At 43.4% G+C, this 21,054-nt stretch overlaps 1 protein-coding gene across 2 annotated transcripts in view; it reads right to left on the bottom strand.

Annotated features, from left to right (window-relative positions):
- FANCI (FA complementation group I) overlaps positions 1–21,054 on the bottom strand; it is a 26,144-nt gene extending 5,090 nt beyond the window's left edge. Inside the window, exons 1-31 of one of the 2 annotated variants that reach the window (XM_085308676.1) lie at positions 20,893–21,054; positions 20,673–20,745; positions 19,969–20,099; positions 19,410–19,566; positions 19,271–19,328; positions 18,691–18,732; positions 17,707–17,830; positions 16,545–16,630; positions 16,244–16,376; positions 15,885–15,977; positions 15,207–15,343; positions 14,236–14,416; positions 13,694–13,781; positions 13,009–13,139; positions 12,304–12,374; positions 11,275–11,389; positions 10,767–10,889; positions 9,598–9,666; positions 8,244–8,345; positions 7,227–7,409; positions 6,988–7,109; positions 6,415–6,579; positions 5,609–5,788; positions 4,181–4,344; positions 3,693–3,769; positions 3,081–3,197; positions 2,203–2,254; positions 1,377–1,504; positions 1,173–1,241; positions 946–1,033; positions 472–656 (exon numbers count right to left, since the gene is read on the bottom strand). In XM_085308676.1, the coding sequence (XP_085164802.1) occupies positions 472–656; positions 946–1,033; positions 1,173–1,241; positions 1,377–1,504; positions 2,203–2,254; positions 3,081–3,197; positions 3,693–3,769; positions 4,181–4,344; positions 5,609–5,788; positions 6,415–6,579; positions 6,988–7,109; positions 7,227–7,409; positions 8,244–8,345; positions 9,598–9,666; positions 10,767–10,889; positions 11,275–11,389; positions 12,304–12,374; positions 13,009–13,139; positions 13,694–13,781; positions 14,236–14,416; positions 15,207–15,343; positions 15,885–15,977; positions 16,244–16,376; positions 16,545–16,630; positions 17,707–17,830; positions 18,691–18,732; positions 19,271–19,328; positions 19,410–19,566; positions 19,969–20,099; positions 20,673–20,745; positions 20,893–20,976 (3,528 nt within the window). In that variant the 5' untranslated portion in view covers positions 20,977–21,054. Of the gene's footprint in view, positions 1–471; positions 657–945; positions 1,034–1,172; positions 1,242–1,376; positions 1,505–2,202; positions 2,255–3,080; positions 3,198–3,692; positions 3,770–4,180; positions 4,345–5,608; positions 5,789–6,414; positions 6,580–6,987; positions 7,110–7,226; positions 7,410–8,243; positions 8,346–9,597; positions 9,667–10,766; positions 10,890–11,274; positions 11,390–12,303; positions 12,375–13,008; positions 13,140–13,693; positions 13,782–14,235; positions 14,417–15,206; positions 15,344–15,884; positions 15,978–16,243; positions 16,377–16,544; positions 16,631–17,706; positions 17,831–18,690; positions 18,733–19,270; positions 19,329–19,409; positions 19,567–19,968; positions 20,100–20,672; positions 20,746–20,892 lie in introns of those variants that run through there. The other variant, XM_085308675.1, reaches the window with a different exon arrangement.

Raw genomic sequence — 21,054 nt, 5'->3', positions numbered from 1 at the left:
AGAGACATCCGGGAATTCACCACCTTGTCTCAGACAAGCTCTACTGGTCTGTTTGCACACTCCAGTCCCCTTAGTCCTGTGCTTCAGGCTTTTGATGGCAATGACTGGCAGAGGCAGAACTGCTGAGCACTGTGTGAACACTGCTAGTGCCTCTCACTGCGGCATATAGCTGTGTACTAAGGAATTTGCAAGATAGTCCAGTCAGAAGGAGCTGTTCCAAACCAAGCACAGCCAAAGTCAGCTGGAGAAAAGCTTTGCTTTACCTCCACTGGTACAACTATCACTACTGCAGAAAGGTCATGAAATCAAGTGCTTTAAAGTCAACAGGATAAGGACTCAGTTTGTGCAAGAGATCAACAGCCCAATCCTGACAGTAGCTGCTGCCAGGGGTCACTGTAGGTTTGCTGTAACAGATGAGGGGAAAAGGCTTTTAGATCCCAGACGGTCCACTGCCAGCAGAGCAGTACTCACGTGTTTGATGAGAGAGGTGAGAATGGCGTATGTCTTGCTGAGGCTTCTCAGCAGCATGTCCACACAGCTACCTGCAGGGAGTGCTGTTTGTACCAGCTCATGGTAAGCTGTCAGCAGAGTTCCCAGCTGCAGAATTACACCCTTCTCCAGAGCCTGGGTTTGGTTGGATATCTGAGAAGAGTCTTCTAGAAGAGGCAGACGTACGTACACCAGGTATGCATAATGAACCCAATTATGCAGGTAGGAGATATGGAAGACCACCTTTGTTCAAGTGCACAGAACACCAGTGTGGCACAGCAACAACAAAACATTGGAGGGTTTCTGTGATAAGACACTGTTCATGGGGAGCAGCTCAAARGAGAGTTTAAGCTGCTCTGAGATGATACTACCTCAAAATTCTGAAATATCTTCTTGCTCTTTAGCATCATMTGTCTTTTAGAAAGGTAACAGAAAGCAGTGGGCCACTATTATTACCTGATGTGTCTGATCCCAAACTGTTAAGTTTCTTGATAAGCCAATCCACCTCTTCAAGGACCTTCTCTGCCTGACCTAGAACCAGCAGCTAAGACAGAGACACAATAATAAAACAGGTTCTTGAAAGAGTTTGGCACACCAGGAATCAACAAGTCAGTTGTACTGCAGCAGCTCTAGACACTAGCTGAGCAGTTCAGGACTGTTTCATACACACTATTTTGACTCACACAGATAGTAGGGGCTGCAGTCTTGGCATTCACTATGGCAAAATGCGACCGACTCTCCACTTCTATGTCCTGGTAGGGTGAGGGAAGACAAACTCTAGTTGCTCTTACAGTTTGCTCCAGGGTTACTGTAGAAAGATGCACTCAATTCTGCCCCAATAGCACTAAATGATGAAGAGTTAGGCTCTCGTAGACTCTGCATCATACCTGATCTATGTCTCCCAGGCAAGCATGGATATCTTGTGCAAGTTCACGAAGCAGACTGACGGGGCTCTTGTACAGAGCATGGAGATTGAACAGCAGAGTCAGCAAACCCTTACAGCATGTGATATCCTCTGTGTGGAAGGGAAAAGAGAACAAACATATTACCAGAAGCAGAACTCCACTAGCTATTCAGGAACATCAGATATCCAGTGAGAAGAAGGCTCAGATTCAGGATGTTTCAACAGTCTATGTTCCCAGAAAAGACATACAATAGATAAAAACATGTATCAAAATAGTGTAGATACCAAAAGCAGAGTTTACAACAAAAACAAAGCCTGCAGGGCTGTACAAAAGGTATTAGTTCTTGCCCCCATACTTGCTTAACAATCTCTGATCTTAAAACAAGTAAGATCCAGATGCTACATGCATGGGCATCCCATGCAATACTGAAAAAGGGGAACATGGCACACTAGAGTCCTCAGTTCATAGAAAAATGATGACCAGTAGTAGTGAGGAACCACAATATAAATTCTGGGGAAGACTGATGCTTCTCCAAGGTGTACATCCAGATTGGAGCAACAGATCTGCTAGATAAGGTGGGAGAAGTGACTTCATGCTTCATGCTAATCAATGCTAATATTTATAAAGGTAGAGCCTCCCCCTGATACTCAGAGCTAACAACCACATGTCATGGCAATTTGCCATAGAATGGAACCTGAACATATCTATAACACAGAGGTGAAAAAAAGACAGATAACAGCAGACCTTCTAAGAGCCTAACCTCAGAACTGAGGCATCAAGTCTAAATGTGCTCCAACTTCTTACTTACCTAGAGCATTTTCTTTGCAAATTTTGACTGTCCAAGTCAGGAACTGAAGGAACTGTATGAGGGGAGAATATATATTTCTGTCTTAGAAACAATTCAAAGTATAAAACTCTTCCCTTCTCCATTCCCTATGCCGTCTTCTGAAAAAAAAAAAAAAAAAAAAAAACTACCGCCAACAAAATCAAAAGAGTGAATCACAGCAAAGGAAAACCAGCAGAGTCCCCTTCTGGCAGAAGGGCACTCAGCCATCCTCTGTGAAGTTCCACAAGGCACACTTCACCTTCCAACAACTGACAGAGCTGAGATCTAGGACRTGTGAATGGCTATACATTCCCTTGGACAGAATAAAAGCTCCATTTAATTTAAAGGTAAAAATGATGACTCTAGACTTCTGGCACACTTTGTGCCATCTCTAGCTTGTAAAATCGGGGCACTTTTAAACTTTAGAAAGTCTCCTTGCATGAAAGGAATTAGGCACTCAGCCAGTCCTTTCAGAAGAGGTGCATTTGGACAGGTCACAGATCTACAGGCTTTGTTTGGATTTATTCCCATGTGGAAACCATAGCATATCTAGGCTCTATTAGGAGTCTCTGCTCAGATGAACAAGTGGTTCAGTCAAAAGGTGGCCAAAGGCAGGCCCAGGACATACAGGAGGGAGCTGAGAAGACAGCTTCTGCACTTAACTGTCCTTGCAGGCATTTGACCTGGCAGAGTAACACTTGGCAATGTAACAAAACTGTCACTTTGACAGGGTCTCATCAAGAGGGAAGGCAGAATGCACAACCATGTTGAAGCTCTCAGATGTCCACCCAAGCTGACAATTTTTGCATACCTATGGGCAATACACACATCTTTCTCCACTCCAAAAGGCTGGGAAGTACCTGCTGAGAGGCTGGCTCAAGCAGTTTGGACAAAGTGGAAAGAACTGTGATGAGCAACTGGGTTTCCTTGGAGTTGAAGTCATCTTCAGCACTGCTGAACTGATTCACCAGAGACCTCTGCTCATGGGAAGAAAGGACAGAGTCCCTGAGTGTATATGCTTGTGGCAGAGCAATTTTAGGAAGCAAATAATCAGAGGCTGYAGCAAGTAAAGGAATCAACAATGTTCAAGAACAACAACAAAGAATATAAAACGAGGATTCTTCTAAAGCGCTATTTGTGAGTGCMGGGTTTTGTTACAAGTGCTTACATAAAGGCCAGTGTTTGATTCAGTAAGGCTTTTGCAATACTCAGGTAAGTGTACGCTGCACTACAGGACCCTACAACTAGCATTTTAGGAGGAATGCAGCTCCCTAAATACATCCGCACTCTGCACAGAGCCACTGAAGAAGCTTTACTTATGGATCAGAAACTCTTCTGAATGGCCAATGCATCGCCAAGCGTCAGAGTTGCTATCGCACACTCAACTCAGCAGTCAAGTAAGAGAGCTAATGGTATTTTCTGCCAGAATTACCAGTGCTTTTGGAACACTTGCAGCACACAACAGTACTTACCTGAAACTGTCGGATCTGGAAGGCAACTTTCTCTGTAACATTAATATCTGTTTCTTCTGCATCCCCATCAGTAATATCTGGCAGAGACAGAGAGTTAGAGAAAAAAAAAAGCTAAATGCCAAGAGCAGAATACAGGATTTATTTCCAAAAGCAGGAAAGACTGCAGCTGCTCACAGCTAGGGAAAGAATACAGATTGCAAAATTGTGGYAAGTATCAAAACGTGTTAAAGGCAAACTTTAGACAGATGAATGCTCTGTCAGACCCCAACTGTCCTCTGCTGACAGACTGAAGGTTCTATAAAAGCAGGTACACATAACTCTGGAACTAGCCTCTGGAATGAGAATTAGAGTGAACCTCCACAGCAACTAAGCCCGTGTTGCCAGTGAGGGATGAGGAATGAACCCCTCTCTCTACTTATGGATAAAGCGCATAGGTGGTGTGGAACGCAAAGGCTGGAAACCAGAGCAGAATTGTACTATGTGCCTACCCAGGGCTTGTAGAAACTGGGGGATCCTGGCAGCATACAGTTGCTGCACTGTGTTGAAGATCCGCAGCAGACCTTCCAAGCACAGAAGTGAGATGCTTTTGCCCTTCTTCTTCCCTGACTCTTCAACAACAGTGGGAATTGAAGTGTATCTCCACAGCAGAACTCTAGGGGATGGGAAAGGAGTTAACATCACATGCTCCAGTAAAGCTGGCTGCACAGCACAAAACTAGAATAGGGCTASTTACAGACCCTACTCTTAGGATCGTATTCTTAATATGATTGAAACTGAAGGTCTTTTCCCTGTAGGAAAGGCAATGGAGAAAAGATCCATTTTAAAGACAGATTTTGTTTGGATATCAGCAAAACAGATACTGCTTTCTGCTTTACGACTAAATAATTTAACACTGACCACTGATGTCAAATCTGTCATTGACAAAAGGAGCTTCTCTCTTGGCACTTTGAATTTGTGAAATGTCAGGTATCTCTATGGGGCTCTACATAAATAAAATTGGAAAGGTAAAGGCAGGCAAAACAAAGTTAAAACTCTGAAGAAATTAGAATTTTTTGGTCCAAAGGAGACATCTCTATTTGCAGCCAAACATTTTTTCCTGCTCCTCTAAGCCCACTTCTTCCCCTTTCTTGCTACTCTAAGCCCACTTCTTCCCCTTTCTGTTCCCCCTCTTTTCTTCTTATTAGTTCTCTCTCCTGCAGGGATGATCCCATTTCTATTTCAGTGCCCAGTCATGCAAACACGTAGCTCAAATGCTGCCCTAATGACTGCAGTAAAACTAGCCTCTGTTACTGAAGACCAAACACAAAGTGGACATTATCAAGGGCAGATACAATTTGTATTTTGTGTTCTCTGCTGTCAGGAATCTGAAGAGACCTTATGCAAATATGACCCAGATCCCAGAAGACATTTAGATGTGTAACATTCTTTGATTTGCAAAGGATTATATGCCTGAAAGTCTTGAAGTATCTTGCAAAATTTCTAACAAATGCTTTGCTAAAGCGTGTGTCCCTCTTACATCTATTTTACATTTTAGCTAGATGTGAATTTTAACTTAATTGCATTCCAGAGGTCTCAAGAATCTAGCCTGTAATGATCCTACTTCCTCCGTGACTACGAGTGATGAGCCAAAAGTCTAAAAGGGGCTAAAAACAGGAGTTTGATAGGGTTTGGTTCTTCCAGGCTAAGTACCTTTACTAGAGCTGTATCACTCACTCTGGCACAAAAAAAACATAGTGCCTACACTTGATTTCTCAGGAGCAAAGAAAGGCAATGATCTCAACTGAGAGATAATTATTGTTCCAAACAATTGTTACGGACTGCATTCTTTCTTCAACGCTTTATCTGAGAATCAAAAAATTCCCCTAAATGCTTCACTGTTTTTTAGGGTGATGTCTTCATATTCCACAATGACTCACTGTGTGATTCTGCAGAGGTTCTGAAACATCTTCTCAGGGTTTTGTCCATCTGGTCCATCAGTTTGTCCTGTCTCCTCCAGTTGCTGCACTTTCTGCAGAGCTACACTGACAGCATAGCGCAAAAACTCTGTGCTGGAGCGCAGAACTGCCAGGCTTTCCTCATGGCTTTGAGCATTGTCCCTGAARAATCAAAGCACAATCATAAAACTGAGAATGCACTGAAAAAGCAAAAGGACTGCCTATCATCACTTCATCTCCACACATCAGAGCTCAAGTCACAAGCAATATACTACACAGAACATAACTATCTCTGTACCTACTGTTTGTTTTCAGCTTGTCACACAACACTAACAATTGTATTGATTCACAAATAAAATCACTAGCTCAATTCAGCAGAAAAGACCATCCGTTTTGGTAGCTCGTAGTAAACACTCCAAGGACAGCCTTCCCAAACATACATCCATTCTAACAATGTCTGTTAGTACATCTCTGTTCTGTGAAGGACAAGCTCAACCCTGAGTTCGATGCCTGGAAATAGGCAAGGATTGAAAGAGCAGATGCTCTCCAGTGTCTTACAAGTCATGAGCACCGTCCAGGGAAGCTGCTGTATCACTACTTGCAAGGCTACAGTTTCTGCTTGAGCTATGATGCTCTCCAGACAATAAGTGCTGTTACTCTGCATGCTTTGTACAGAAATGAAGTGTCTGTGCTGCGCATATGGAGCACAGAAGAGCCAGAATGCAGACACCGTGAAAATGGCTTGTGGGTAGGCCTTCGAGCTACTCCCAGTCACGACAGCTTCTCACCTGAACAGAGCTGTAAGCAGTGTAGATACAAAACCCATGGACAGGAAGCTCCGAGCAGTTTTGTTGCCTAGGAGAGTTTTGTTCTTTCCAGCTTTCTCCTTCAGGATTTCAGACAGTTTGTTGTAACATGTAAACAGACCTAGGACATCCTCAAATTTGTTCTTACTGCAACAGAACAATARAAACCATTAGTGCAGGAAATCCAGTCTTACTGATCCCCCATTTGAACCTTTAGTTGCAAATTACATAAAGACACTGTCTGGATGATATAACTGTGACATCTCCCTGCGTCCCAAATATCCTTCCATGTATCCTRTCCCTTCCTCCTTGATCTGCCCTTCAACAAAATGTCACATCACATCTCCTGCAATGCACAATGACATTCAAAAGACATTCCCCAAGGTTCTGTGAAGGTCTGTGCCACAAGGCACACAAACAAGGAAAGCAGCATTCTGTTTCCGTATCAGCAATACTTTCCTGTATTTGCAAAGAGCGTCTTCCCTGCACTCTGAAGAGCTAGGCACAGCATAGCACAGCTAGTGCTGAAGGGCAAGATTTGATTTTTTTTTTTACCTGAAATTCCCTATGTTGAAATTGTACTCAATCAGGACCTCACAGATTCCCATGACTAAGATGGCATAGATATTATTCTTCACACCAACACCAGAAGACGGAGAAAAATCTGCTGATTTATCCTAAGATGACAAGCAAAAATAAGTCAAAAAAAAAAAAAAAAAAAAAAAAAAAAAAAAACAACCCTGACAGGAACTCGGTGTCATCTTCCATCAAGTCAAACTGAAAATCTGATTTACCAGTTCAAAGTCTTCCAGCTCACTTTTGATCACTCGTCGTGTGACAGAATCTAGCATCTCCTCTAAGTTTTGCTGAAATCTCACATCCTCCTCCTCATCATCATCATCTTCCACTCCTTGGTGTAGATGTATGGTGCTCTTATACCAGGCTAGACAGTGTTGGATACAGCTGAGCAGATGGGCCTGAAAGAAGCAGCCAGAGTCACACATTCAGCCTTCTAGCTAAAGATCATTGGCAGAAGTAGAACAGACTGTCCAACGCCACAGGTTGGAATACTTTAATTTGATGCAAAGGGCCATAGCTGTCTTCAGAGGTTCGTACGGGTCTCAAGAGCATGTCTCATTCCCAGAAGAGATTTTTTGTAATCCTACTCACAGTTCCCTGTTCTAATAAATGTTTCCAGACAACGTTACATGGATGAACTTGATTTTACAGGATGTACAAGCTTAGTTCCCACTGCTCCTCAACTGCTGAAGGAGATGGAGAGGGAATCTCCAAAAGAGCCCTCACTTTAGCTGACATSTCTGCACCCTTGCTGGGTGGGCTATTGCAATATACTGTGGAAGCTTCCTTAGGAAAGAACAAAGTGATGAATTTGAATTTGTTCTCTTAAAATATCTTAGGAATCATTGAGATCTTTAACAATATCAGAGGAGCAAGATCAAACTGCACATTCCTCCCCTCCGCCCCCCCCCCAAACATACACACACTGCGCTACTACTCTGTTCAGAATTAAATTGATGAAAGAAAAAAAATAGAGTTAGCTCAACAGAGGATAACATAACCACACTATTCCTAGAGCACTTTTCACACTGGTCCCCCAAATCACTTGACAAACAGCATTCTAGTAGATAAACTGAGACAGGAATGAGATGCCCAGCTTTGTCATCGTTAAAATAATTGCTCCAAGCTAGGAGGGAGTGAAGAAACAAGATACTCAACTCATGTAGGATCACAATTGAAAAACGTGTGAAACAGAGGAGCTTGCAGTCGTAGCCAGCCTGTATAGCACTTACCAGCGGTTCTTGCAGAAAGACTTGATCTCCTTGAGCTATAATACATCCCTCAAGTTTCAGTGGGGGCAGTAGGTCTGGTTGGGGCAAGTAATATTGCTTTATCTGTCATATAACAAGAAATAAAAGTAACCAGTTACTTAGTAACTGAACCCCTTGCGTTGTTTCCATACAGAACATAAAAGAAAAGAACTTTGTATTCCATTCCACAGAGGGAAAACTGGCACTATGATAATGAGACCATACATGTACCTGAGCCATGGCATCTGCTGTATTAGTAACTAAAACCTCCTGTTTAGTTGCTCACATACCTCTTGGCCAGCATGACAGGTCAATTTAACCACTTGCTCTTGTGTTGCTTCAACATGCAATGTCATTTGCACTTCACCTGCAGTGTCACCTGTCCTTTAATTAGTAAGGATCAGTAACCACTCCCGTTCCCCTGTACACATGCTGAATGTTTGGCCCTGTTATGACATTCAGCTTCTTCGCTTGGGGATGCAAACAGTTATGCAGGTGACACTTAGCACTATAACAAATCCATTTGAAACCATGCTTGCACAAATTCCTGGCTGTTTGGCATCCCACAGGAAGGGGATATGCTCCAAGTACCAATATAAGATCGGAATTGAATAGGGAAAGTTATACGTAAARTGATGCTATAAAATTTTATACATTTACATCAAGTTCCCATTAAGTGCCCTCTAATACCTAGAAGCTGCCTTGACTGTTCTTGTTCCCTTCTCAGACCCTACACTGGCATGGCTGGGAAAGCTGGAATTAGTCAGCATGAACTCTACAGATGATTAAAGGGAAGAAAATTACTTGTCTCAAAGAAAGCACAATCTGTCCAATGGATTGAGGAAATGTGATTGTCTTGTTGCCATGAGCAACACTGTTGGGGGATGAGTTAATCCTCCTAGATCCTACACGGACTTGGATACCTTCCCTATGGGCGGATGGCAATGATAATTACTATGTAAGAACACATCTTTGGGAAAGTAGGGGAGGATAACTGTTGTGCACAGCTAAGAAAGACTAAGCACACAAAGCATTTTGCTGGGCTGCATGCTTCTCAGAATCACAGAACTGAAAGATTGGAATGGGCTCCAAGAGATCCTTGCTCTTGCATCTGAGACAGGATGTGAACTGCTTGCCGCAGATGTTTACCTAGCCTACTCTCTGAGCATTGCAGGGATTCTAACACCTTCCTATAGGACTACCGCAGCACTTAAGCGTCCTTGGAGTGAAAGGGAGAGAACTGTTTCCTGATATTTAACCTAAATTGCTTGTTATACTGGTTGCAGTCCAGAATTCTTAGAGCCCTCCGCAGGCATGTCACAGAGTGGTACTTTACCTGGGACAAAAGCGTTTCCATTATGGAGCTGGCAAGCTGAGAGTTCCTACGAAGGACATCATAAAAACCCTGAAGACAAGAAGAAAGGACAGGTTGGCTTACACAAAAAAAGGAAAATAACCATAAGCATATCAGGTTTGCATCACAAGATGGCAACAACCCTTTGGCACTGCAAATAATCATAAGCAAGCAACAGTGTGCTCAGAGGAAAGCCCCATACCTAGCAAAGCAAAGGCACAACAGAAAGACAGTATGAATCAGAGTACAGATTTCCTCACAGGGGCCCTCTCACAAGTGGCATCTCCCTAGCAGTGGTGGCGTCAAGCCCGGAGTGACTTTCCATGCTATTTAACACTAGCAACAGATCCAACTTCAAACTGTGAAATCCTGGTTCAAARGCAAGACAAACTAGTGGGGAAACTGGAGGAGGCAAAAAATCCTTTACTCAGAGAAATCTCAGCAGACAGACAAAGCAAGCGCAAGACCTATAGTGATACCAACAAACATATCAAAAACTCATAACTTGCCAAAAGTCAGCCCAAGCAAGCCAAGGAAGAACACATCTCTCTGACCTAAAGAGCTTTCCTTTCCTCAAAGCTAGTATCCCCTWGTTACCTCAGGAGCTAAGATAAGTACCTGCAAATTGCTCTTTATATTAGGCCCTTTGTCATAAGATATACATTAGAGAAGTTGCAAGAGGAGAGGAGAACACAGATCCCTTATGGAGTCATTAAGGAAATTCCCCCATACTCTCCTGCCAGAGCCCTYTCTTTGGAGTCTATCATTAACTCCCAGCAACACTACTCCTATTCCAATGCCTGTTATAACATTACTTCCCACTGGGCGCCAAATATGCTTTCCGTTTCCTGAGTCACGCCAAAGGAGAAGAGACTGACACATTTTTACTATCAAGTAATGCATCAAACAAGGAAGATGCATGAATGCCTTCAGGCTTAGAATAGTCCACAAGAAAAAGAAGAACTGAAAAGGGGAAAAAAAAAAAAACCCACAGTCCTTGGGATAAGTATGTGTGTCCAACGGAGAACATAATTAAGATCAGGGATCCTTTTCCACAGTAACATGGTCATTATTGACCTGAAGCTACAATAGAACCAGACTACAGGAAAGCTAGTAGTTATTTAAAAGCAGATTGAAGGGTCTGTGTTTACCTCATATAGCATGAGTCGGACATCCGCTTGCTGGCTCAAACATCGCCTCAGGCTGCCGAGGATTTCAAGGCAGAAGGCCTCATTAGCTGCAGAATTATAGCAGGCATGAACATCTGCCTGGACCTGAGAGGGAAGATTAGTCACGTCATTCTGRTTATTATTCTCAAATATCACAACACAGAAGGAAGGTGTTTAGGGGTCAGGCCCCTAATCACCATCACTGTGATAGTCCTTAGCATGCTGTCAGGCTCTGCACCATCATCATGGAGCAGTACGAATGCGCCACAGCATACTGATGCTGGAAAAGACAATGACTCCGAGAGGTTACATCCCTAGACCAGCTTCCCTTTGCACATTGCATTTCCAAAAACTTTCCCTCCAGCACTAACTCTTACTGGAGTTATATTTTAATCTGGGGGAAACACTCTGCACTGAGATGTTCCAAACAGTGCATGTTATATGTGAGACTGTCTCACATCTGCACCAGGAGTTGCAGAACAGCACTCACCTGAGTGGCACCAATGGCCTGGCTGCACTGGGAAGAGGACAAGCTGCCCAGAACCTTGAAATTTCTCAGTAGAAGTAAAAAGCCAGCAACTGCAGCTTTACGAGCATCAAGCTGCCTGTCAGTCAGAGGAAAAAAGAGCAGCTTAAGGACAAACAGAAGCAAGAAGGTCAGAAGAAAGATGACCAATTCAATTATGCAAAAGAGTCCGCACAAAGTGAACAAGCCAAATGGAACTGCATTTCCCAGGACAGCAACACAGTTCGAGGCAGTTAAGAGCTCAGCAGTTTGGTGGGAACTCCTCAGCTCTTYACTCTCTCAACATTCAGTTTCCTTTCTGTCCTCGCCAGAACCCCAGACAGACACAAGCATTAAATGACCCGTGAAAACTTGAAAAGGAGCTTCTCACAGCACTCTTGTACTTCTCAGAGTTGGAAAATTCTTAACAAAAAGCTGGTGTTTTCCTTTACTCACTGAAACCGCAGATCTTTCCCCAAGACCAACACCCTTGCATTGAATAATAATTATAAATTATGGATTCTGYATTCATAACCAGGCAGCCACTGCTCAACAAAATCCAGTCTATGATCACAGCATTATGAAGACAGCAGGATGTATTGCTCAAAGCATTACCAAGACAACAAGCCTACTTTTCTACCACTTAGTAAAGAATCAGAGGGAAGGTGGCAGCTCAGTGTTCTGAGTCAGTGGTTCCTTCTGGACTTTCCGCAGCATCTGGACATACTCAGCTGYGTAGACACATACTGAAACTTTTAATTTTGTCATCTTATTTGAATTTCCCAATAGCTTTCTGAATTTCCAAGACTCATTCAGCTGAGGGTTGGGATTTTTGTATCATTAGGTAGAGCTGGGATTGCATTACGGTCCTAGGCTAAAGGGGAAGGAAATACCAACACTTTCTTATGGGGAGAACATAAGACRACTATTACCCAAAAAAGCAAAGTTTATTTCAGCTCCAAAAATGTAAATGAGTTAGAGAAACCTTTTCAAAGAACCCCCTTWCCAGCTTACCTGGAAAAGATCGCTTTTTGGAGAACAAGTATCAGGGAGTCCCTCACTGACATGCTGACTTTGAGCAGGGGCTGGAAAGGAACAGATACTTTGGAGARAAAAGCATTAAGGCGTGCCAAGCCCTGGGTGCATGTGAGCTCATCTTCCCCAGGCCCATCTGGCCTTACATTTCCTACACTGTTATCATATGGTAGGAAACACAAAGTATTTTTAAAACCATGTAGAATAAAAATCAGAGAGCTGTAATAGACATACACCTTAGCAGGTTAGRGAGAATATGGTGTAAGGGTCTAGGAAAGAAGTGTTTTACCCAAGTTGRGCTAAGCAGCTAGAGTTTAACCCCAGGGCAATATTTCAGCCCAGGAAAAGAGAAACAGTGACATGGACCTTGGATGGAGACAAATCAAAGCAGCAGCCACAGCTGTTCAGCTGAACACTGTATACCTAGATTTCTATACTGARTAGCATCTGGGAATCTTCCAGATGAAAGGTCAGCACAGAGCAGCTCCTATACCATATGCTTTTTGCTAGAGGGCACATGCAAATCCATACTTGAAGAATAGTTCCATGCTCTGAAGAGCCTACAGCAGAGCATTACAGCTTATTTTACAAGAAGGGTTATTAGGCCAAGCACATAATTGTGGCCTAGAGCTATCATTYGAACTGAACTAACAAGGGTATTCATGGAGAAACACAGAGCTTTACCTGTACTGCCCTGAGCAGCCCTTGCACTGTATCGAGGGGCAGAAAGGACAAGTTGTCAAAGGTTTCTGTGACTTTGGAGGACGAATTCTGAAGCACAAGAGGGGCAGAYATAACAATATTGGACAGCAAGTCTGAAAAATAAAATGGCAAAAGCAGCAGCTGTTACCAAGAACAAAGAAAGGTCCACACTAAGGAACAGGGCAAGAGATTTTTGTAGGGATAACAACTATAGAATAATCAAAACCATCCCATTAAATAGAGAGGTCATGATGAGATGAGCATTGATAATCTGAGATCTTCTGCAAAGCACAAAGTGCAACACACCCACAACCCTGCTACTCCACCAGAGGGCACTGAGGTATAAGAGAAGGCTGCAGCACAGGCATCTCATCAGTCCTAGGGACTCCCAAGCACCTTTCCAAGGGTGAGGAGGATCACAAGCCTAGGAACCTGTAACAAGTTACTGACGGGTATCTGTGCGTCAGCTGTTCCATGGCAACTGCCTGCACACACGCTCTCATCCTGCGATAAATGCAAGGTGATCTGAGGTAGCTGACTGCTCAGTAAGAGAGGGGAAAGAACAACTGATTTTCTTGGCTTCAGGCCACTTCAGCAGGAATTTGTTCCGAGAAGCCATGTTCTGAGTGCCCAAGAACAGGACACGTTTCTCTCTTCTTCCCGTTACCTATGAAGTGGCTGACAGGAGAAGCTGCTTTTGTGAGGACTCTGTTCAGAACCTGCTCAAGAATATCACTTCTGATGGGCTCATGGACCTGAAATAAGAAAGAATAAATTCAAAATCCACATAATTTTAAGATACTCCTGTATGTCAGAGCACAGGCATTTTCTAGTACAAAGTAAATCTAGATCTAAAAGGTAAACTGGAACTGGTTGCCAGCAGCTCCCTTCAGCTATCTTCACATGGACTGATTCAGATTTCATCCTAGTCCAGTCAGAACCAGCACATAAGTAAGGCATCTACAATACACTAGCAACATACTGGTGCAAGTGATCTGTGGAATGGCAATTTATCACTTAAAGATGTGGGTCTTACTCCCAGCTCTGTCAGATATTCTTTGTACATTTCAGTTTCTCTACCTTCTCGGTAGTTTCTCAGATTCTGTAATAGGGATTATACAAATATCATGGTAGATGAAATGCATTAAGTCTTTATAAAGAAGACTTATAGAGTCTCACTCAAAGAAAACTCTCCAAACTGTACTCTACCTTAAAGGTTTCCAGCAGGATACTTGCTCCGAGTCTACAAGCCTGCTGGGATGGCGTTTTTGAAAAGCCATAACTGGTCTCAGCAACTTTTCCTCCAAATGGCTTTTTTGGTTCATATGATTCCATTAGGCTGAAGCCAAGATCCACAAGACCCTGAGTAACATGGTCCCAGCCAAATGCACTGAGGAAAACATTAAACAGACCAGGAAATAAACAACTTCATCACAGAAGAAGTTTGGATTAGAATAGTTAATAGTAAAATCTTCCACAGTCAAGCTAATATCCAAAGCAGTAGAAAGAGATGCTTCATCAGTCCCAGGGAAATGACATCCCTCACAAACCCAYGACTGTGTTTAAGCTGAGGAGCAGGCACTTTGATACAACACATCTTGCAATTCTGGTTCTCCAGCCATCAGAATTCCTTTACAGTCCAAGGTTTCCTTCCTACAGGGAACAGTATGTATTCACATCTCATGTGAACATGAGACCGAGGCATAAATACCCTACAGATCCTGAGTCTTCAAGTCAGAACGGAAGAGAGAAGAAATCCTTACATCAAACTAAAGGACAACTGATGACAGATCACAGAGCCATCCGCCTGGATGTTTAAAAGGGCTAACTGCGTCAGGGGAAACAAACAGTGAACCTATCACTTATCCCTTGATCAAACACAAACTACAGCAGGCAGCATGACTCAGYCTGTCAGCTGCTGTCCCATTAAGAAACAGGCTCCTGATCAGCTTAGTCCCCTGTACTACCAGAGGCTGAGATCTGAGGTGGGAAGGGCAGATGCATTCCCCCACCCCTTAAAAAAACCACTAACGTAAATCTATGATAAAAGCTTTGGATTTTGACAGCATTCCACGCTGGCAGCTTTTGGGCAGTATTTATCCCAGAGCATTCTAGCAAGGTTGAAACTCTCCCCCTCCCAAAGCCCATTGGGCATGCTACAGCACATGTCAACRACTCACCTGTTTTCTACCACTTCCAGAATTATGGCAGTAACATCATATTTTTGAGGAAACAAATCCTGCAGAAACTTGGAGCCCTGAAGGAACTGCAGATCCTTGCAGCTTCTCACGATTGATGTTTTCAAGAAATCAAATACCTGGAATATAAAGTCAGTGACAATGAGGACAATATTTTTGAAGTAGGATTTATTTATATAGTCTTGAGCAAGTTCCAGTAAGAGCATCAGACAAAGCACAAGTTCCAGCACAAGCTGCCAAAAAATCTTGACTCGCTGATTTCTCTGACTCGCTGATTTCTCTGAGACTGTTATATCAGCCTCACCAAGTTCCTCAAGGAAGGTAACGTGGTACCTCACATCATGTGGTTTTGAAATGCGGCCACCATAGAGTTAAAAACATTTAAAAAGATGACACTGCTTTTCTTCTTATCCTACTACACTAGCTCACAAGAAACATGACTCTGGAGAACTCTGATATTGCTCTAGGATCTCTTTTAGTATTCGGCAAATTATAGTGGACCAATGATCTAACTGAATTTGTCCCCTCTCACAAGTATCCTGAAGCCATTTTTCACCCAGATTCTGAAGAGACTACAACCTAACCATTCTTCCTTTCTCCTTACAAGGGGGATTGCGTACATCCACATGGAAGCTCTCTGCATACTGATCACATACCTACCTGCTCTTGCAGTCTGTGTTTTACTGCCACTGACAGCAAAAGAGCCACACTGAAGGGACACAGGGCTGTACAAGGATCCTTTTGTTGTTCAGTCTAGAGAATAGCAAGCAATAGTCAAAAAGCTTGTTAGCTTCAATTGCAACATTCTGCAACTTCCTTCCTTGCAACATTCAGCCACTATGCTGATACCATGCTGCTGTTTTGGAGTAGAAAGGGACACGTCTCTTCAAACATTTTGTAACACTTGCTAAGGTTAATATGACTGTGACTAAATGATTAAATTTCTCCTGTAGAAGACCAACTAAATTGATTTTAAAAGCTCTGCTTCAAGTACAGTGCCTGCCTCACCTTTTTCCTACCTTTAGATATCTGATTAGTTCCTCGCCTAGGTCCTGATCCAAGTTTATAACAGAAACAATATGGAGAATAACGGTGCCTTCCACATGGCGGAGCTGGTCCAAGGGCATTGTGGCTACTTCAAGATCCACTGATCTGTAAGATGTATCAGAAAAAAATAGAGCCATTCCTCGTCATAAACCACCTCTTAAGCATCAAGAAGGACATCCTTGTGCAAGGTTTGACGGTTCACATTCAAGGAGCACTGGGCAGAACACGGGTGATTTATAAATATGCAGGTAGGATGACAGGAAAAGAACTTACTGCGGAGCTCTCTGTTCTTCCTTTTGTCTCTTATCCAGCTGATTGAAAAAACTGATGATTCCTTCTAAAACAGCCTTCTTACTGCCCTGCAAGGCAGGACACCACATTAAGCCACTGCACATTCTGCAGTATGCCAGAGACACTCTATTCCCACATCAATTACAAATGTCATAATATTCTTTATTTCCTTTCTTAAAATGCTTTAGTGGGGCTCCTATGCTACCCATTTCCATATGAAGTGACACTGGTTTAGTTTCCTTATTTCTTTTGATTGCACTTGTCAAAGAATTGGAAGAAGCTGCATTTGAAGCTTTTTTTTCCCCCAATTATTATTACTAATTAGAAAGATTCCTTTATGTTATAATCAGTTCAGAAGGCTTCCAAACTCCTAACCTTAGATCATTATATTTTGGGTAGTGGATCGAAATGACCTCTTATAACACACATGTCATTTGTCTCTCTCTCTGGACCACTTTTGCTTTGGCTCCGTCACAAGATGAAGCGAGCAAAAGAACCATATTACCCAGTTGAAGGACAATTACATCACTGGCAGTCTCTGCCTACAGAGAGCACAAAAATGAGACAATTCCAGTACAAGCCAGAATACAACCCAGAAGTGTTATAATGCATGAGTTATTACAGAATCACAGAATCGGTAAGGTTGGAAGGGACCTCTRGAGATCATCTAGTCCAACCTCCCTGCTCAAGCAGGGTCACCTAGAACATGTTAGACAGGATTGCATCCAGGCGGGTTTTTAATATCTCCAGAGAAGAAGACTCCACAACCTTTCTGGGCAACCTGTTGTTACTGTACTAGAAGTGAGTAGATTCCAAAAAGTGAGCAAAGCCATACTTCAAAATATTGAAAACAGCCCTCTCTGCTATTTCCTGCTCATCTCCTGCTCCTCCCTTAYGTCCTAAAGGTTCCTTGTTACAGTTCTCTGCTAGGAAGAGCAAGACTGAATCTTCTTCAGAGCACTCAGTCAGCTTCCTCAGGCTAGGAGTTAGGAAACAACCCTGAATAAGTCTTGCTCTGTTCTGCTCCCTACATCATCATTTGGGAGCAATCCGTCCTCCCCAGAATCGACCCTGTAGCTCAATCCTTGTATGTTCTTTCTTATGATACATGCRTAAGGGAAGGCCATCTCCTGTGAGCTCTTACCTTTGCAGAGAGCAACAGCAGCTGATAGACCAGAGGAGGAATTTCCTGGAGGTCTAATTTGGAGAACATCCTCAGGACCTTTTCCACCACAAACTGCAGCTCCTCTGCTGTTAGCGGAACATCCCTGTAGAATCAAAGACACATCTTTGACTATTTTCATTAATTTCCTTCAGARCCTAATTGCAGACTTAACTGTAACTAGACAAAGAGCCTTATGGTTTAGGCAGCTAGCGATCCTCAAGATCCTCACCAAAAGCACTTGCCAAAGATTCCTCAACATACCACCACTGTCCTAGGATCCTATTCCAACCTTCAGTGCTTGCATCTCCCTCACATTATGCTTGTCCATTAGCGCACTACTAATTTATCACAGCATGGAATAAAAACCACAATTCCAAAGTCAGCTAGACTCAAGGAGCAAAACCAGTACATGTCRTGCATCTATGTGAACATTGGCTGCTCCACAGGTCTAATCAAGAACACCAGCAAGACTCTTATGAGAAATAAGCAAAGGATTTCAGAAGGATTTTAGTGCCCTCACTTGGTGTGGCAGAGGTCATTAAGAAAGGAGATAAATAGGTGAAGCTCACACTAAAAGCCAGAGAATATAGTCTTCCTTGGAAGCATTAATGCAAAGGGAGAAGTGACTAGTTTTTGTTGCTGTTGTTTTTTTTTAATGTAAGTGTATAAAAGAAAGCATGACAAAAGTCTGCTCCTAAGCAGAAGAACAGTCACTAAAGTGGCTCTCAYACGTTGGGAAAAACATTAGCCTCAGAGCTGTCTCCAGGGCATGCCTGCTCAGTTGTACTTGGTATCAAAATGGATCTGATCTGTATGTTCATCAACAAAATCATCCACAGGCCTGTACCTGGTAGGGTACAGGCCCACTCATTGTTCACACTTTCCACAAGCAGCACTTGAAACAGGACATGGAGATTGCTGCAGCACAAGAAAGTGCCAGTGCTGGAGTCAAAAGAAACTTACCTGAACATGTTGGCAAGATGAATGACACTCCGAGGATCCCACCTAATAAAACAAAAATACCTAAGAACACTGGGACAAGCAGAATTATTGTTGATCCCTGTGCTCTTCACACACAGTTATTCAATTCCACCATTTCCCTATTACTTTCCAAGATGAAACTTCCACGAGAAACCACCACTGCTACTTGTTAATCACCCAGACCTAGAGCGGTTCTGAACTGCTCTGGTCCCTGCAACAAGTATCTAGAAAGGAGAAAAAAAAGCAAACACTTCCCAAGATCAATTTCTTGCAGCAATACGGCAAGATCTGGGAACCAGGTGTTCCCTTGCCCTGCCAGCCAGAGAAGACACTGTGGAGGACACAGATTCAAACAGAGCAGAACAGGGTGGGACATAGCAGGTGATGTCCAGTTAAGGCTGGTCACTTGTCAAAGCCCAATATGAAAGACATCACTCTGCCATATATATGAGAGGATGAAGGGCCTACAAATGCTTTTAATTCCAACAGCATCCACATGATGTTCTGACTAACTTCTTTTAAGCAAATTAAAGCATAGAAGAGTAAGCAGAGATGTATATACTTGCTGGAGCAGAGGGTATTTATCAGCTGTTTCTTAAATTCTTCCCCACTCAGTTCACCTGGAAAAAAAAATAAAAGTATTTTAGGAGCACATTCCAGAGGGARTGAGGACAGGATAGGGAGAGGAAGAACAGCCCTACCTTTCCCATAAGCCAGGCACTCCTTAGAACTGGCCAGTGCAGTAAGAACAGTGGAAAACAACTCCAAAGATTTCCCATTAGATAGGCTGCCTCCTTTAATAACATCAACAAAGAGGGTGGCAAGTTCAGCCAACGCATGGCCTGGCAGCTGGCGAGCCTGGTAGAAGATACAGTAATACAACAGCCTGAGGCAGCATATGAGAATTCCACATACATGTCCAAATGATCACCAAAACTCAGTAATGGGCAACATTTTATGGTGCAGAATTCGTAAGATAAGATGGAAAATCACCTCCAAGTCCTCTGTTTTATGTCCTTTACAGAACTGAGCAGTAAGTCAAGTTAGCTTAATTACAGAYTAGAGGGTTTGAGTCTATGTCCAAATATCTAATGATAATCACATGTACTCAATAGATTCCAAAATTAACTAACTTTGTCCAGGGGAGACTCATGGACAGGACATAACTCCTTTTCCTCAGTGTTCAAATGAAGCAGCTCAATCTASTTATTAAAGCACGCTCTGCAGACCCCAACAAAGCCAGCTCAAATGAGTTTCTACCTCCAGCATCAGCAGTCCTATGATTTCAGACACCTTGGTCAAATGCAGATCCCCTGACTCCACTAGCGGGACACAATGCTTGTAAACCATAAGCCTTCTGAGAACACCGCTTTCCTGCGAACAAGGGGAACCTTATAATAAGAAAATAAAGGCAAAAAARAAAGAATAGGAAAAAATATGTAAGTAACATCTTACAAAAATTAGCAGAAGGACAAATCTGCTACCTAACCTCAACTCCTAATTTTAACTATCTGACAAAACAGATAAAATAGCACAGGAAATGAGAACCACTGTAATAAAATAGCTGAGGTACTCTTGGCAATTATCAGACTCATTTTTTCACTCAGTCTGCTGTGCACCGTCAAGAAGTGTCAATATTTTGGAAGAAATCAACTTGGCAGATACATTTGAGCTGGCCAGCTCAGTTCTGCTCACAGACACTCAAGGGCTCCCAAAGGTAAAAACCACTTGCAAACTCACAAATTAGCAAAAAACATTAGTTCAATTTCCTATTCCCCCATAACTGTTTACTGATGTCATGTTTACATTAGAGCTGACTGCCTGGTTCTTCACAAGAGCGGCACTTCCTCACACAGCAGGAACTGCCRCTCACTTGCTTCACCCCGCTGGCCTGTCAGCAACGGGCCCAGCAGCGCAGCTGGGCCGACAGCTCCCCCGGAAAGCACAGCTCGGCCATCACCCACCTTTGAAGATCCCCCTTAGCAAAGCTGCCGTCTCCCTTCCCTTCAGGGCCTGCTTTGTCACCATGTYGCCCAGCTGCAAAGAGAAGGGGACGCCGTGAGCTCCCCCCGGCCTGACTGCGGGGCTCTCACCGCGTTTCAGCCCGGGCCTCCGGGCAAAACCACCCAGGGCCCGGCCCGCGACACCCTCCCCACACGCACGGCCCAGCGCGGGGGGCCGCACCTCGCCCTCCCCCAGGCTCTGCAGAGCCGCCTGGAGCCGCTCGGGGACCTCCTCGGCCGCCAGCGCCAGGATGTGCTGCGCCATGGGRCCGCGAAGGGGCCGCGAACCGCCACAACCGATCGCCGCCTCCGCTCCGCCGCCCCGAAATTCCCGCCCGGAAGT

The sequence above is a fragment of the Rhea americana genome, unplaced genomic scaffold (genome assembly GCF_003343005.1).
Source record: "Rhea americana isolate MKP2758 unplaced genomic scaffold, rheAme1 scaffold_28, whole genome shotgun sequence".
In the NCBI taxonomy this organism is placed as follows: Eukaryota; Metazoa; Chordata; class Aves; order Rheiformes; family Rheidae; genus Rhea; species Rhea americana.
This window is presented reverse-complemented; position numbering and strand designations above follow the sequence as displayed.